Source organism: Dasypus novemcinctus, chromosome 4 (genome assembly GCF_030445035.2).
Source record: "Dasypus novemcinctus isolate mDasNov1 chromosome 4, mDasNov1.1.hap2, whole genome shotgun sequence".
In the NCBI taxonomy this organism is placed as follows: Eukaryota; Metazoa; Chordata; class Mammalia; order Cingulata; family Dasypodidae; genus Dasypus; species Dasypus novemcinctus.
The window spans coordinates 107102374-107118281 of NC_080676.1; the positions used below are offsets into that span (position 1 = coordinate 107102374).

General features: G+C 36.6%; 1 protein-coding gene across 1 annotated transcript; it reads right to left on the reverse strand.

Moving 5' to 3' along the window:
* Positions 1-831: 831 nt before the first annotated feature.
* On the reverse strand, positions 832-1749 carry LOC101422609 (olfactory receptor 5K3-like). The gene has a single exon (XM_004481088.3). It carries the CDS (start codon positions 1747-1749, stop codon positions 832-834), a length of 918 nt encoding a protein of 305 aa, XP_004481145.3.
* Between the last annotated feature and the right edge of the window lie 14159 nt (positions 1750-15908).

Below are 15908 nucleotides of genomic sequence, written 5' to 3' on the forward strand. Positions count from 1 at the left end.
ACATGTACAGCATTTACTTCCATGTACTAATCATATGAATATATCAATAATTTACATTGAAACAATGCAGGTTGGTGGTATTCCTTATATCACACAAAATTAGTAATTAAATTGGGGAGAAAAAGCATTGATTTAACTATATATTCAGGAAATAGGTTCTCATGCATCATGGACAAATATTTGAGCCAAGTGAAAATATGAAATACATAGGGATTTCAATATAAGACACATCATTTTCAATGGTAAAATGAGAAATCACAATTATAAAAATACTCTATATAAAAGACTAGAGGTGAAAATGCTCTTTATTTGAGAGACATATTCTGCAAAGAAAACATATTCAAACATAATCTTTAGAGCAGAAACAAAGTGGAGAATCATATTCAAAACCATTTTATATCTGATAAATGTTGCTTAAGTAGGGATTAATATTTGAGAACAGGGAATGTGCCTGAGCCTGTAAGATTTGTAACATACATTTGCCAAAAATATTGCATTTATATACCCATTCTCTTCTATGATTTGTTGAATCTGTTGAGCACTGAAAGTAATTACATAATGACCAAGTTAGTAAATTCAGGAGTAATCATTTCCTTATACCTGCTGGACTCTAATAGCTCAGATTTTGAAATACATTGCAGTAGAAGCCTTCATTTCTGAACATATAGATCCTTTCATATATTACTTAAACATCATAATATTCTTATTAACTATTTTACATAAAAAGTCATTTATATTTTCTCAATATCTCTTCATTTTGCAAGAAGTTGTTGCTATGTCAATATCAGTTTACTACAGTGGCTGATATTTGTATCAAACTTTCTGAGATTTTTATTTTAAAATTCTTTTCACTGCATTTATTACTTCTTTATTTCTTAGACTATAAATAAAAGGATTTAATATAGGAATGACTTGGGTATAAAATACAGCAACAGCTATATCGTTATCTTCTTTTTTAACTGAATTTGGTTGAACATACCCAAAAAATAGCGAACCATAAAATATTGAGACAGAGAGAAAGTGAGAAGCACAAGTTGATAAGGCTTTGCCTCTTCCCTCTTTGGATTTCATGTTGAAAACAGTGAGAAGGATGAAGAGATAAGAGATTAACACAATGATAATAGTAAAGATTTCAATTGAACCTGCCCAGATGTTTAGCATCAACTCATTGATATATGGGTCAACACAAGAAAGTCTGTACAATGGAAATAAATCACAAAAAAAGTGATTGATTTGGTGAGATCCACAGAATGTTAACCTAAAAAGTAACCCTACATGGACCATGGAATGTACATTACCAGCTATATAGGCTCCTGTAGTCATTTGAATGCAGAGTTTTTTTGACATCTTGGTGCAGTGCTGCAGTGGGCTGCATATCGCCACATAGCGGTCATAGGCCATAGCTGCCAGGAGAAAGCAGTCTACAGTTTCAGCAAAACAGAAAAAATAAAATTGTGCCATGCATTCATAGAGGGAAATTCTGTCTTCTGAAAAGAAGTTCTCTAACATCTTGGGGGAAACAGCAGAGGAACAGCAGGAATCCATTAGAGCTAGGTTACCCAGAAAGATGTACATTGGTTTGTGAAGACGGTGGTCCATATAGATCAATGCTACTAAACCAAGATTTCCTATCATTGTGATCAGATATATGGGAAAGAACACCACAAATAGAACAAGCTTCAGTTCTGGCCGATTTGTAAATCCTTTGAACATAAATTCATTTATCATGGAGTAGTTATCCTTGGTCATCTCCATCATCTCTGTTGAGATAGTAATTATGAAGAAATAAAATTTTAATGGAGAATATGTCTCATTTTCCCCTCAAATTTCCCTTCATGCAACAGGCAGAGGAACTTCTTCAATCATCCTCTGTTGTCATTTGAATACAACACACATAATTCTGGGGGACCTTATTTCCCCCAATGTTCAGCTGTATGACATCCAGGTATGGGGGCAGAATGCTTAGGAATATTATGATAATTAACAAAGAGAGTGATTACAGTAGTAAGCTTTGCTGCATGAAATTTTCAAGTATTTAATATAAACCTAGTAAATCTCATATATTGTTCAGTATTTCCAAATGATTTCATGTGCATTTTTTATCAACTATATTTTTAGTGTGCTTAAAAGCAATTTAACTCTAGGTATTTTTCAACTGATAAACATTTTGCACATGTTATTCCATTGGAATTCTGTGTGAAAATGGCACCTGATAGGTGGTTAATTTATATGTCTTGAAAAGTGCATGAAGATTATTAAACATGAAGTAGCAGACTATTATTAATTCTAGGATCCTTAGAATTAAATATTCACATGTATTTTTAAAGAAATGGATAGATGGCACTTTCATATTTATATTACTTCATTTTAGAATGAATACTTGCCTGTGCAGACAAAATTCTCTGGGACTACTTATAAATAAAATATCATTTTTTAAAAATCCATTTAACTCAATACATTGATTTTTGCTTTAAGGTTCTCCTTGTTGTTTTAATTTTATTACGTTTGTGACAATACCCTGATCATGTTGAGCAAATTGTGAGAATTTATAAATATCCATCACATTGTATACCTTATTTAACTTGTTCCATATATACTCATAAAATTTTTATTTTATCACAAAATCTTATTATTTAATAACTCATTTAGGCTTACTTTCCCTTGATCATTTTCAGATATTTTTATCTTTGTTAAATTTCAGGGACCATAATTTCTTGATATTAACGGATGCAACAGCGTGCTTCAAAAAAGTCTTTAAACTTTGGTACTTCTAAGGTACATTCAGGTTCCACAGGATGGCACTTAGTGTTTCCTCTAACTTCCTCCACTTCAATCCTCCTTTCCAACATTCACCAACACCTCTTCAAGCTCTGTCACTCTGTTTGCCCATTGCTCACTCCACCTCTCTCCACCCCAGGAATCACACTTATTTCCACAAACACTGATTATGCCTATATTATTCTATCTGCTCTTCTTGTTCAAATACTATTTTTATCCATTATGGCATAGCTTACATACAATGCCATTTATGTTTTTTAAAGTAATTACTACAGACCACTCTGATCTTCAGTTTCCAAGCCATTAAGAATGTTTTATGTAACCAAAACAATCTAGACTAAACTACATTGAATTTTAAAATCTATTTATATGCAATTTTTATTACCTCGTAACATTTGAAACTAATGGTAACATAATGCTTGAAAAAAAGACCGATGAAATGGTAAGAAATATAACAGTTTTTCAAATCTTATCTCTACTCTGATCACTTGTGACAAGCCTACTTGTACTCATTATTCTACCAATGATACTAGATCACCACTGTGGTATTTACAAATTAACATTGTTAAATTTGAAGTGTGTCTACAAGGGAAATTATTTAAGCACAACATTTTTAAAATGTTGATGTGGTGCTTTTGTCTTGTCTTTTTATTCTATTTATTTGCTCAATTGGATATAAGATTTTCTAGAAAATAATATTCATAAATTGATATTTAATTAAACTTGTTATTCTGAGATTTTGAATTATTAGAAAAAGTGAAAACACTTAAACTTTAGTGATATTTTTGAGAACATATTTTGTTATACTTTACAAGGCTGATTTCTCTAATTATTAAATGATATGTTGGGAAGTGTTATCTGAAGATGTAAGTCATACAAATTCTATTCTCAAATTTGTTTAATTTTCATAATTACCACATCAGAATAAAATCTCAGGCTGAAATTTTATGCATTGATTATTTTAAGATATTAAATATAATTGATTTAATCATTCAGAAATTATAAATAACTTCCTATATATATTCCTCTATTTCTTAACAGAATTAAATGTGGTCTTTGCACAGGTTTGAAACTCTATCATATAATCAAACAATCATTGAAATCATCCTAGTATCCACAGTATTCAATTTAGAGAAAAACTAGGATAACTTAAGGTGTTGAAATCTAAAAACAATGAAAAAATGATAATTGAGAGACATAAGTATTCATGTATGTTATTATGTAAAGCAAAAATAAGGAGAATATTTATCTTACCTAGATTTCACCTAGAGAAGGATTTTATTGCAGCTTGTTCTTGCCTTATGGTATTAGGCCTCATAGAATTTCATAATTTAAAACTTGCTCTCTAAAACCTGTGGGATTAATGAATGAACACTAAGAGATTATTAAAGGGTCAATGTTAATTATCTTCTTTATAGTACAAAGTATGTTTTCCAACGAATCCTAAAGGAGTTCACTTCATTGTCATCAGTTTGTTTCTATGGTTGGTTCAGTTCATAAAACCTATAAACCATGGGGTATTAATTAAAGATGTTCTGTGAGGCACTGAGGTTAATAGAAATGACCCTCACTAAAATCTGATGATGATATTGCTGGTGCGGCTATAACTTATTTTACTATTATAATCCTCTTCAAATTTCTGTTCATAGTCTATAAAATGGGCATAAACAGTTCTTATGCTGGCTTAACCCCTTACAGAAGGAATTTGGATTAATATAGTTTATAAATGATCATTGGGATTTGTTGGAATGGAGTCTAAAATGTGTGGTTGGTTCAGTCAGGGCTGCTGACTTCTTCATTCTGAGTGAATTTGTCCTTCAAAACCTTCTTTGGAATAACTGCGATATTATTATTTACATTCAGGTGAATTAGTATAATTGTTTTTCTATCTTTTCTGTTCACTCCAGTGCTCCTTCACTTTCCTTACCCTAGTTTTTCTTTGTATCACTAATCACTCCTCAAAGTACAATATAGATTTTTTGGTGTATCTATAATCTACCAGTCTGACAACCCCACCACTCATAAATATTTGGTGAGTGATTTAGAGCAAAAGTATCATTGGTGCATTTTCAAGAATCCTCTATTGCACCTCACTACCTTTCAAACAAATCCATTTTCTTATTTTGGCTTTTCAAATACTCCATGGTTGGTCTGCATTTTACCTATTGCCTTAGTGTCACATTCTCACCTCAATGTACTCTGTTTCACTTCACTGTTCCTCTATTCACTTGCTTCAGCCTTGTGTCAGTGAACTCCCTCATAATATTTCTGCCTCTTTCTCCCTCTCCTTCCATGCAATCGTACTCATTCTGAACTGAAAGCTGAACTCTTCTAAGAGGACCTTCTCATTTTCTTTCGATCACTTATTTTTTTTACCGTTTTATCTACACAGTACTTACCTGACTTCAGATTTCATTGACTATTTCATAACCTTTGACTTCTATGTCCCTCCAATTGTATATATGTTGATTAAATATTTTTTCTTTATTTTCATTTAAATGTTACATTCAAAAATATGAGGTCCACATATATGCCCCACCCCACTCCTCCTACTTCAACAAACTCTTCCGTCATTGTGGCACATCCACTACACCCGGATAATACATTCTGGAGAACCGCTGCAGCACATGGACATTGATCCATATTGTAGTCCACCCTCTCCCCCAGTCCCCCAATTGGCCATGACAGGACATACAACATCCAGCATCCATCCCTTTAGCACCACCTAGGACAACTCCAAATCCTTAAAACGCCCCCACACTATATCTCTTCGCCACCGTGGCCACCCTCTCCACATCTATACTACAATTATTCCCTTACTAATCACAGTAGTTCCCCAGCAGAACACCAGAAAGTCCACTCTAATCCATACTCTATTTCTCCATCTTGGGGAACTGGAATGGCTATGTCCAGTCCCCCTCTACATCAAGAGGGGGTTTAGATTCCACATGGATGATGGATGCAATTCTCCTGCTTGCAGCTGTAGGCACTCTTGGCTCCCTGTTGTGGTGGTTGACCCTCTTCACTTCCCTGTCTGCTGGCCAGGGTAAGTCCAAGAAACCAGAGGGTAGGAGCTGCAAGTCTGCTGAGGCCCAGGGCCTGGCTGTCACATGGAAAGTTCAGAGTTTCAGGTCTCCAACCCAAATGCCAACCATAGGTCCAGTAAAAGTGACAGAAGAGGCATTTCTAGAAAGGGTATACCTGAGTCCAACTCCATCACAGTCAGGAACACAAACTCCAAAGTAGGGCCAACTGCTATAGCCCTAAACTCCAGAGCCATTTGCCTTGACCATAGAACCTGTGAGTCTTTGCAGCCCTCAGGAGAACCAGCACTTGGGTTTCCGTCTACCTTGGCTATCTCTGGTACCCTGCAGAGGCATGCATAAGCATCACCCCATGATAACCTCCTGACTATTTTTTGGAGACTCTTAGCCATATAAACTCACTTGTCCTTTCCATTTCTCCCTTTTTATCTGAAGTCAAAAAGCAGTTTTTAACACCTGATATTATATTTTGGCTGAGATATTCTGCCGGTCTGAGTTGACCTTTTTGTTCATGGTCTCTTTGTAGTTACATCATCAGCTACTGCTTGGTTGTAATCCCTTGGTGCAAGGGAGGCTCATCCCCAGGAGTCATGTCCCAAGCTGGGGGGAAGGCAATGCATCTACATACTGAGTTTGGCTTAGAGAGTGGCCACATGTGAGCAACATGGAGGCTCTCAGGAGGTAACTCTTAGGCACCCCACAGCTATAGACCTAGTTTATATTTCAGGCACACAGGCTCATAATCAGAGCCATCAGTATCAAGGGCTCATCATTGGACCTTCCATCTCTATTGCTCTTTGCCATTGCACTTGGGGGACTGTTGTTGTTCCATTGGGGAGTGTGATAGAGCTCCATTGGTCAAGAATTCATCACTCTCTCATCTGTCATTTCCAACTGAAACCACTATGAAAATATCCAAACCTCTCTATGTACCCTGTAAAAATGCCCTGGAGAACTCCCTCCCAACCAAGTGCCCCCACTAATGACATCACACAAGTGCTCCTCCCCTGCTGCAGTTGAAACTTTCGATAGTCCAAAACTTCTTCAAAAAGGAAGCCCAATATATTGCCAGGTTCCATTAATAGAAAAATGGAATATAGTGATGGGTTTAAAGGTCAGATATAGAATACATAGAAATTTAGAAAAATTAAATAAAGGAAAAATAAATTGGGGTATCAAAGAAATGAAAAAATGAAAAAGGTTTGTTTTTAACATTTTGCCTTTTATCACTGTTACTGGTGTTGCCCTGTATGTACAGTGGCCAGGCAATTTCTTCCATTTTTCCTCAGTGTCTACTTCCTTGCTTTCTTTATTTCCTGATTATTAAGTTCCTCTTGACATAAGTTTTAGGTCACAGTAATTCACATATACAATAGATAGTACTCCCACATATCCAACATCAAGCCCTTTTTCCCTTCCCCAACAGTGATCTTTTTGCATATTCATATTATATTTGCTGCAGCTAATGTACAGATATTTGAAATGATAGCTTTCAAACATGGTTCCATTTGGGTTTATATCGTGGTTCATATTTTAGACTATACTATTTTCTGAATTTTTAGTAATCTTATGTTTTACATTATGGTTTACATTTTAGCCTATAGACTTTTATATATTTTTGGTGTAATTTAACATGACCTTTATTCATCATGGCATGATTTTGCAGAACACTTCCATTGTCCCACAGTTACCTGATTCCATATATTCAAACACCTCTTTCCCCCTCCCCCCAGGGCCCACCATGACAATCAATCTTCATTACTTGAGTGACCATATTCAGATACTTGCAAAAATTTTGAGGGCTTGACATACTTGACTGCCCCAACCCATTGGGAGCCACTGATTCTCTCAAGAGATACAATTCCCTCTGTTTGAGAACATCAGTCCCCTCTCCCCCCTACCCCCCAGGATGTGGATATACCCTCACTCTCATTGTATGGGTCTCCACCCAATGATACAATCCACTATGACAAAATGAGCACTCACACACTCCCTAGAAGCTTGCCCTGTGTCAGATGCCCCCCCTTAAGCATGTCAAACAGGCAACCTTCCATATTACATTCTCTAAAGAGTTTTCTCTGCACCACAATTTCAACCACATACCTGACAATCTCCCACGATCAAATGTTCCCCTCACCCTCTCCCCAAATTCTTGGGCAATGTGACCCATCCTCCCATCCCTAGCACCCCTAAAGCCCATGCAGCCGCACCCAAAATTATCCCTATGCCCTCTTTTTATCCCTTCCCTGTACTAATACTTACCTCCAGCATCATAGATTTCACCCAAGTAGCTGTCAGCCCAAAACCTTCCTCTACCCTCCAACTACCTTAAAGTTTATCACCCAATCTCTAGCTTCTCTGAGACAGCTTGGCTTACATATTTCATATCAGAGAGGTCATGTAGTATTTGTCCTTCAATGCCTGGGTTGCTTCACTCAAAATAAGGTTCTCAAGAGTCATCTATGTTATCACATGTGTTTGTACTGTATTTGTTCTTATAGCTGAGTAGTGTTCCATTGTGTGTATATCCCACAATTTATTTATCCATTCATCTGTTGATGGGCATTCGGGTTGATTCCAACTTTTGGCAATAGTGAATAGTGCTGCTGTGAACATTGGTGTACATATATAAGGTTGTGGCCTTGTTTTCAGATCTTCTGGGTATATATACCCAACAGTGGAATTGCTGGGTCATATGGTAAATCTATAGCTAGTTTTTTTAGAAACCGCAAAACTGTCCTCCAGAATGACTGGATCCTTCTGTCTTCCCACCAGCAGTGGATGAGTGTTCCCATTCCTCCACATCCTCTCCAACAATTGTAGTCTTCTGATTTTTTGATAGCTGCCAGTCTAATGGGTGTAAGATGGTATCTCATTGTTGTTTTCATTTGTATTTCCCTAATAGCTAGGGATTTTGAGCATTTTTTCATGTGTTTTTTAGCCATTCATATATCATCTTTGAAGAAGTGTCTGTTCAAATCTTTATCCCATTTTGTAAATGGGCTGTTTGTCTTTTTATTTTCAAGATATAGGAGTTCTTTATATATGCAAGATATAAGTCTCCTATCAGATATATGGTTACCAAATATTTTCTCCCATTGTGTAGGCTCTCTTTTCACTTTCCTGACAAACTCCTTTGAGGAAGTCCCACTTATCTATTTGTTCTTTTGCTGCTCGTGCTTTTGGTGTAAAGTTTATGAAGCTGTTTCCTATTACAAGGTCCTGTAGTTGCTTCCCTACTTTGCTTTCCATGGTCTTTATGGTCGTGGCTCTTATGTTTAGGTCTTTGATCCATCTTGAGTTGAATTTTGTATAAGGTGTAAGTTGGTAATCCTCTTTCACTCTTTTACATATGGATATCCAGTTCTCCAGGCACCATTTGTTGAAGAGGTCATTTTCTCCCAGTTGAGAGAGTTTGGTGGCCTTATCAAATATTATACGACTGTATATATGAGGAGATATATCAGAACTCTCAATTCGGTTCCATTGGTCAGTGTACCTATCCTTGTGCCAATACCATGCTGTTTTCACTACTGTAGCTTTGTAGTATATTTTGAAGACAGGTATTGTGATTCCTCCAATTTCATTTTTCTTTTTCAATATGTCTTTGGCTATTCGGGGCCTCTTTCCTTTCCAAATAAATTTCATAGCTAGTTTTTCTATTTCATTAAAGAATGATGTGTTGATTTTTATGGGGATTGCATTGAATCTGTAGATCAGTTTTGGTAGGATAGACATCTTAATAATATTTAGTCTTCTTATCCATGAACAGTGAATATTCTTCCATTTATTTAGGTATTCTTTGATTCCTTGAACAGTGTTGTGTAGTTCTCTGGTTATAAGTTTTACCTCTTTAGCTAAACTTATTCCTAGGTATTTGATTTTTTTAATTTACTATTGAGAATGGTATTTGATTCTGATTTCCTCCTCAGATTGCTCATTATTGGTGTACAGAAATGCTACTGATTTTTGTGACTTTATCTTGTAACCTGTGACTTTACTGAACTCATAAAATTTATAAGTTCTAGAAGCTTTGTTGTAGACTTCTCAGGGTTTTGTATGTATGGGATCATATTATCTGCAAATGGTGAAATTTTCTCTTCTTCCTTTCCAGTGTGGATGCCTTTTATGTCTGGTTCTTGCCTCAATGCTGGAGCAAGTACATCTAAGTCTATGTTAAATATGAGGCGTGATAGTGGGCATCCTTGTCTTGTTCCTGATCTTAGAGGGGAAGATTTTAGGATTTCACCAATGTAAATGATGTTAGCTGTGGGTTTTTCATATATACTCTTTATCATGTTTAGAAAGTTTCCTTCTATTCTGATCTTTTGCAGTGTTTTTTATCAAGGAAGTGTGTGCTGTATTTTTGTCAAATGCTTTTTCTACATCTATAGATATGATCATGTGATTTATTTCCTTCAATCTGTTTATGTGGTGTATTACATTAATTGATTTTCTTATGTTGAACCATCCTTGCATATCAGGAATGGATCCTACTTGGTCATGGTGTATAATTTGTTTAATGTGTTGTTGAATTCGATTAGCAAGTATTTTGTTGAGAATTTTCACATCAAGTTTCATTAGAGAGATTGGTCCTTAATTTTCCTTTCTTGTGGTGTCTTTGTTTGGCTTTGGTACTAGAGTAATGTTGGCATCATAGAATGACTCAGACAATGTTCCTTCAGTTTCAATTTCTTGGAAGAGTTCAAACAAGATTGGTGCTAGTTCTCTCTGGAATATTTTGTAGAATTCACCTGTGACTCCATCTGTCCAGGGCTCTTCTTAGTTGGCAGGTTTTTAGCGATGATTCTATCTCTTTACTTGTGATTGGTTTGTTGAATCATCATCTTCTTCTTTTGTCAATATAGGCTAATTATGTGTTTCTAGGAATTTGTCCATTTCCTCTAAATTGTTATTTTTGTTGGAATGTAGGTTTTCAAAGTATCCTTTTATGATAGCCTTTATTTCTGTGGGACCAGCAGTGGTGATATCTCCTTTCTCCTTTCTTATTTTCTGTATTTGCATCCTCTCTCTTTTTTTCTTTGTTAGTCTAGCTAAGGGTTTGTCAATTTTATTGATTTTTTCAAAGAACCAACTCTTGGATTTGTATATTTTTTTCAAGTGCTTTCTTATTTTCTATTTCATTTAGTTCTGCTCTGATCTTTGCTATTTCTTTCTCCTTCCTTTGGGGTTAGTTTGTTGTTTTTTAACTAATTCATCCAAGTTTGCATTTAGTTCTTCAACTTTAGCTCTTTCTTCTTTTTTTGATGTATGAATTTATGGCTATAAATTTCTCTGTCAGTACTGCTTTTGCTGCATCCCATAAGTTTGGATATGTTGTGTTATCATTTTCATTAGTTTCAAGGTAGTTACTAATTTCTTTTGAGATTTCCTCCTTCAACCACTGTTTTTCTAACATTGTGTTGTTCAGCTTCCAAATCTTGGTGCCAAATCTGGGTCTCTGGCCCTTGTGGATTTCCAGCTTCATTGAACTGTGGTCAGAGAAATTATTTTGTATGATTTCTGTCTTTCTGAATTCACTGAGACTTTTTCTGTGGCCTAGCATGTGATCTATCTTGGAGAATGATCCGTGTGCACTTGATAAGAATGTCTATCCTGCTATATTTGGGTGTAATGTTCTGTATATGTCTATTAGATCCAGCTCCTCTAATATATTGTTCAAAGTCTTTGTTTCTTTATTGATTCTATTTTGAGATATTCTGTCCAAAGTTGGTAGTGGTGTATTAAAGTCCCCCACTATAATTGTAGAGCCATCTATTCACTCATTTAGTTTTTCCAGTGTTTGCCTCATGTACTTGGAGGCACCCTTATTAGGAGCATAAATGTTTATGATTGTTCTTTCTTCTTGAAAGTTTATCCCTTTCACTAATATGTAGTGTCCATCTTTGTCTCTCAAAATTGTTTTCCACTTAAAGTCTATTTTATCTGATATTAATATAGCTACTCCTGCGCTTTTTGGTTATTGTTTGCTTGTAAGATTGTTTTCCAGCCATTCACTTTCAAATTCCTTGAATCCCTGAGTCTAAGATGTGTTTCTTGCAGACAGCATATAGATGGGTCATATTTCCTTATCCAGTCTTCCAGTTTGAGTCTCTTGACAGGTGAGTTTAATCCACTGACATTCAGTGTTATTATTTATATTAGCCATATTATTATTTATATTAGCCATATTTCCTTTCAATTTGTGTTTGTCATATTCTGTTTGATTTTCTTTCTGATTTTGTCTTTAGTTGCTCTTACACTCTCCTCCAACTCTGTCTTTCTTGGTTTTTTCTTTCTTCCTGCAGAACTCCCTGTAGAATTTCTTGAAGGGCAGGATTCTTGTTGGCATACTCCCTCAGTTTCTATATATCTGGGAGTATTTTGAACTCTCCATTATTTTTGAATGTTAACTTTGCTGGATAGAATATTCTCCATTGGACAATTTTTTTCTTTTAGTACCTTGACTATGTCATATCACTGTCTTATTGCCTCCATGGTTTCAGATGAGAAATCACTACCAATCTTATGGAGCCTCCTTTGTATGTGATGGTTCTCTTTTCTCTTGCTGCTTTTAGTATTTTCTCTTTGTCTTGAGGGTTGGATAACTGGACAAGTACATGTTTTGGGGTAGGTCTGTTGGGATTTATGTTGTTTGGGGTGTTTTGTGCTTCCTAGACATGTACATGCATCTCCCTCAATAGGTTTAGGAAGTTTTCAACCATTATTTATTCCAACACCCATTCTGTCCCCTTTCCATTCTTTTTCCCTTCTGAGATGCCTATATGTATGTTTGTGCATTTTGCATTGTCATTCAGGTCTCTAAGCTCCTCCTGGATTTTTTTCTATCATTTTATCGACCAGTTCTACTACCTGTTTGATTTCAGATGTACTGTCTTCCACATCATTTAATCTCTCCTCTGCCTCTTTGAGTCTGCTGTTATTTGCTGAGAGTGTATTTTTGATTTCTTGAATTGTGCTGTTCATCACCATCATATCCGTTATATTTTTGCATATGATTGCAATTTCTTCTGTATCCTCTCCAATTATTTTCTTCATATTCATAATCTCTTCTTTCACTTCATTAAATTGGTCCCTAATATACATTTTGAGATCTTTAATTACTTGTTTGATGTTCTGCTCCTCTTCCTGGTTTTTAGTTTGTTCATTGGATTGGGGTATGTTTTCCTGATTATTGGTTTGGTTTGTAGGTTTTTGTTGCTGTCTGGACATCATTTTATCTTGATGGGTTTAGTCAGTTGCTTAGCTTCTTTGTCTAGTTTGGAGTTGAATTAGTTGTTTTTGTGTGCGTGTTAAGTCTTCTCTTTGTCACTTTGTTCTTCTTATTCTATTTCCTCATTTTTGGCTAAGTTCATGTGAAGGAAAATATTAGGGCTAGAGAAAACAAAAGGCATAAGAAAAGAAAATGAATAATAGTAGCATTGATAGTAAATATTAACAGAGGAACCATGTGAGATATAGGAGAATGGATAATAGACTCATGTAAGGTATGTAGAGTTATAACATTCAGAAAAGTAGAGTATGTAAAATCTCAATATGGTGAGAAGTACAGTGTGAATTAAAAGGTCTGTGTGTTCCAGAGAATGGGAAAGAGAAAGAGAGGGCAATAATATAAAGAGTGAATATAAGACAGGAAACAGAACAAAGGTATTAGTAATAAAATGTCCAAAAAATAGGAGGGGGGGAACAAAGAGAAGTGTAATGTACGAGAAACAATCAATGATGGAGGATAGAAAGATGTGGAGGAAAGGGAATAGTGTTGGTGACCAAAATCAGTACAACAGAAAAGAGTGAATGGAGGATGAAGAAATACAGTAAATATGAAGCTTTCCCTGCAGTACCTAATGTAAGAAGAATAAGAAAGCAGAGAAAGAAAGAAAGAGAAAAAAGGGGGGGACAAAAGGGAGTGGAGAAGTAAGCAGGAAAAAGAAAGAAAGAAAGAAAAAAGAAAGAAAAAAAGGCCTTGGGGGGATAAAGAGGAAGGAAAATCAAGGAAAAACCAACCAAATACTAGGGAAAGTTTCAAGCAAGGAATCCTGTTTGCAAAATAAAACACTTAGGGATCTGAAGTTTCCCCTTTTCTCCCTTCCTCACTTCCCTCTCTCCCAGACAGCAGAAAAGCTGTCTGAGAGGTCCAGTAGGAGATTCAAGAGGGTCCTTGTTGAATCAGCTCTGCACAGAAAACAATGACTCTTAATTTCCAGAGAGAGAGCGCACCCGCCCCTCATCGGGAACCCCAAGTATGCTATTGGAGGCTTGGAAAGCACCTCCTACAGTCCCTTTTCCTTAGGTATGTTGTGAGAGGACTAGTTGATTTTCTGACTCCACCTTCTCCCACGCCAAGTTTCCTATCCCAGAGTATTTATGTAAATTGGGCTTTCTCAGCAGATTTGCCACTCCTCTCTTCCCAGACTCTCCCCAAGCCAGCCAGGATGCTCCTCCAAATGCAAAAAAAGAAAAAAAGAAAAGAAAAAAAGTGGGGGGGGGGGGAGGAGACACCAGAAAATCGAACCCACACTAGCCAGGTCCCCCTACTGCACTTCCCACGGAATCCCTGCCACCCACAGATTCAGTCCAAAACTGGAGGGCTAAGGCAATCCCAGCCCTCTGGAGCACTGGACTTGGGAAAGGGAAGTCAGGGACTCTACAGACCCAGGGCATGTAGGTCCATGGAACACAGGCTATGGGGGCTCAGGGGACACTGACCTGGGGACCATGCATCCGGGGACTACAGGGCCCAGGAATGCCACTGCACAACCGACAGTTCTCAGGAAACACCGAGGCCGCCAACCCCAAAGGGAAGGGTCCTACCAGCCCACAGCTTCTGACCTCTGTACTTGTAAGCCACAATTCTACCTTTAGCAAGCACCACCTCTGCCACTCTCTCTCCAATTGATGTCCACACATCCTCCGACCTGCAAGTCCCCAAGACAGCCTGCTCCAGCAAGACTCCAACCCCACTTGGCTGCCTCTTTGTAGGAGAGACCAGAAGGGGCACTCACTCAAGCATCATCTTTCCCCACCTACCCCATGATTAATTTTTAAGAGTTACCACCTGAAAACCTACTCAACTGTAGCCTCTCTATAAGCCAAACAGCAAATAAACTCACTACCTTTCCCTCAATGTGTGAAATGACTCCCAGGGATGAGCTTCCTTGGTTCCAAGGAATTATTACCAAGTGCCAACTGATGATGTATTTGTAAAAAGATGTTGAACAAAAGGGGAAAACATTAAATTAAAAGGAATTTTACAGATAATATATTTCACAGTGAGTTGGGAGTTCATTGTGGAGGTAAAACTTATGAAGGTCTCAGATTTCACAAACAGTAACAGTAAACAAAGCCTCAAATAAAAGTGCCCCCATGAGTTTTAGGAACCCTTAGACACTGTAAGCAAAGCACAAAACCTCATGAAATCAATACTCCTTCAGCAGGCTCTATTTGAGGATATATGGCAATCAATTTCCCCAATATAACATAGTTAGACTTATTTATAACTTCCCTATTCATGATTCTTCTATCCTTTTTATTTGAACATTTAATTATTACTATACCCATTTAGTATATGATGAAGAGACTTAATCTTCAGATTGTTCTTATGCTGTTTGAGCCCTGAAACCTAGAAGAGTTGTGGCCAATACCTATTCTCCTGTTCTTCAGGCTTGTCCTGGACAACTAACAAAATGATGATGATGGACAAGTCCCATCCCAAACATCAAGGAGTGTGTACACCTGCAATCAAAACATTTCCTTCCATCTTTCCCATAATATCTAAGACTCTTCTTAGAAGTAGTCAAAGTGGGCATCATTCCAAATTTCTCAAGACTGGGGAATGAATAAAGATGTGGGCTGAGTGAAACATAGACCAAAAAAGAGTTATTGATACTATATTTAATGTCATGTGGTAATGGAATAATATGTAAATTGGTATATAGATAGCAGTTGCCACAGGTTCAGAGGGGTTGGGGAGGGATATATATTTGAAATGAAGGCCACTTTCAGGGCAATGGAATTATTTTGTATGGTACTACAATGACAGATAAGTGGCATTATACATTTGTCAAA

Bases quoted from the DNA above. Each gene is read 5' to 3' on its own strand.
- LOC101422609 (XM_004481088.3), bottom strand. From the start codon at position 1,749: ATGACCAAGGATAACTACTCCATGATAAATGAATTTATGTTCAAAGGA.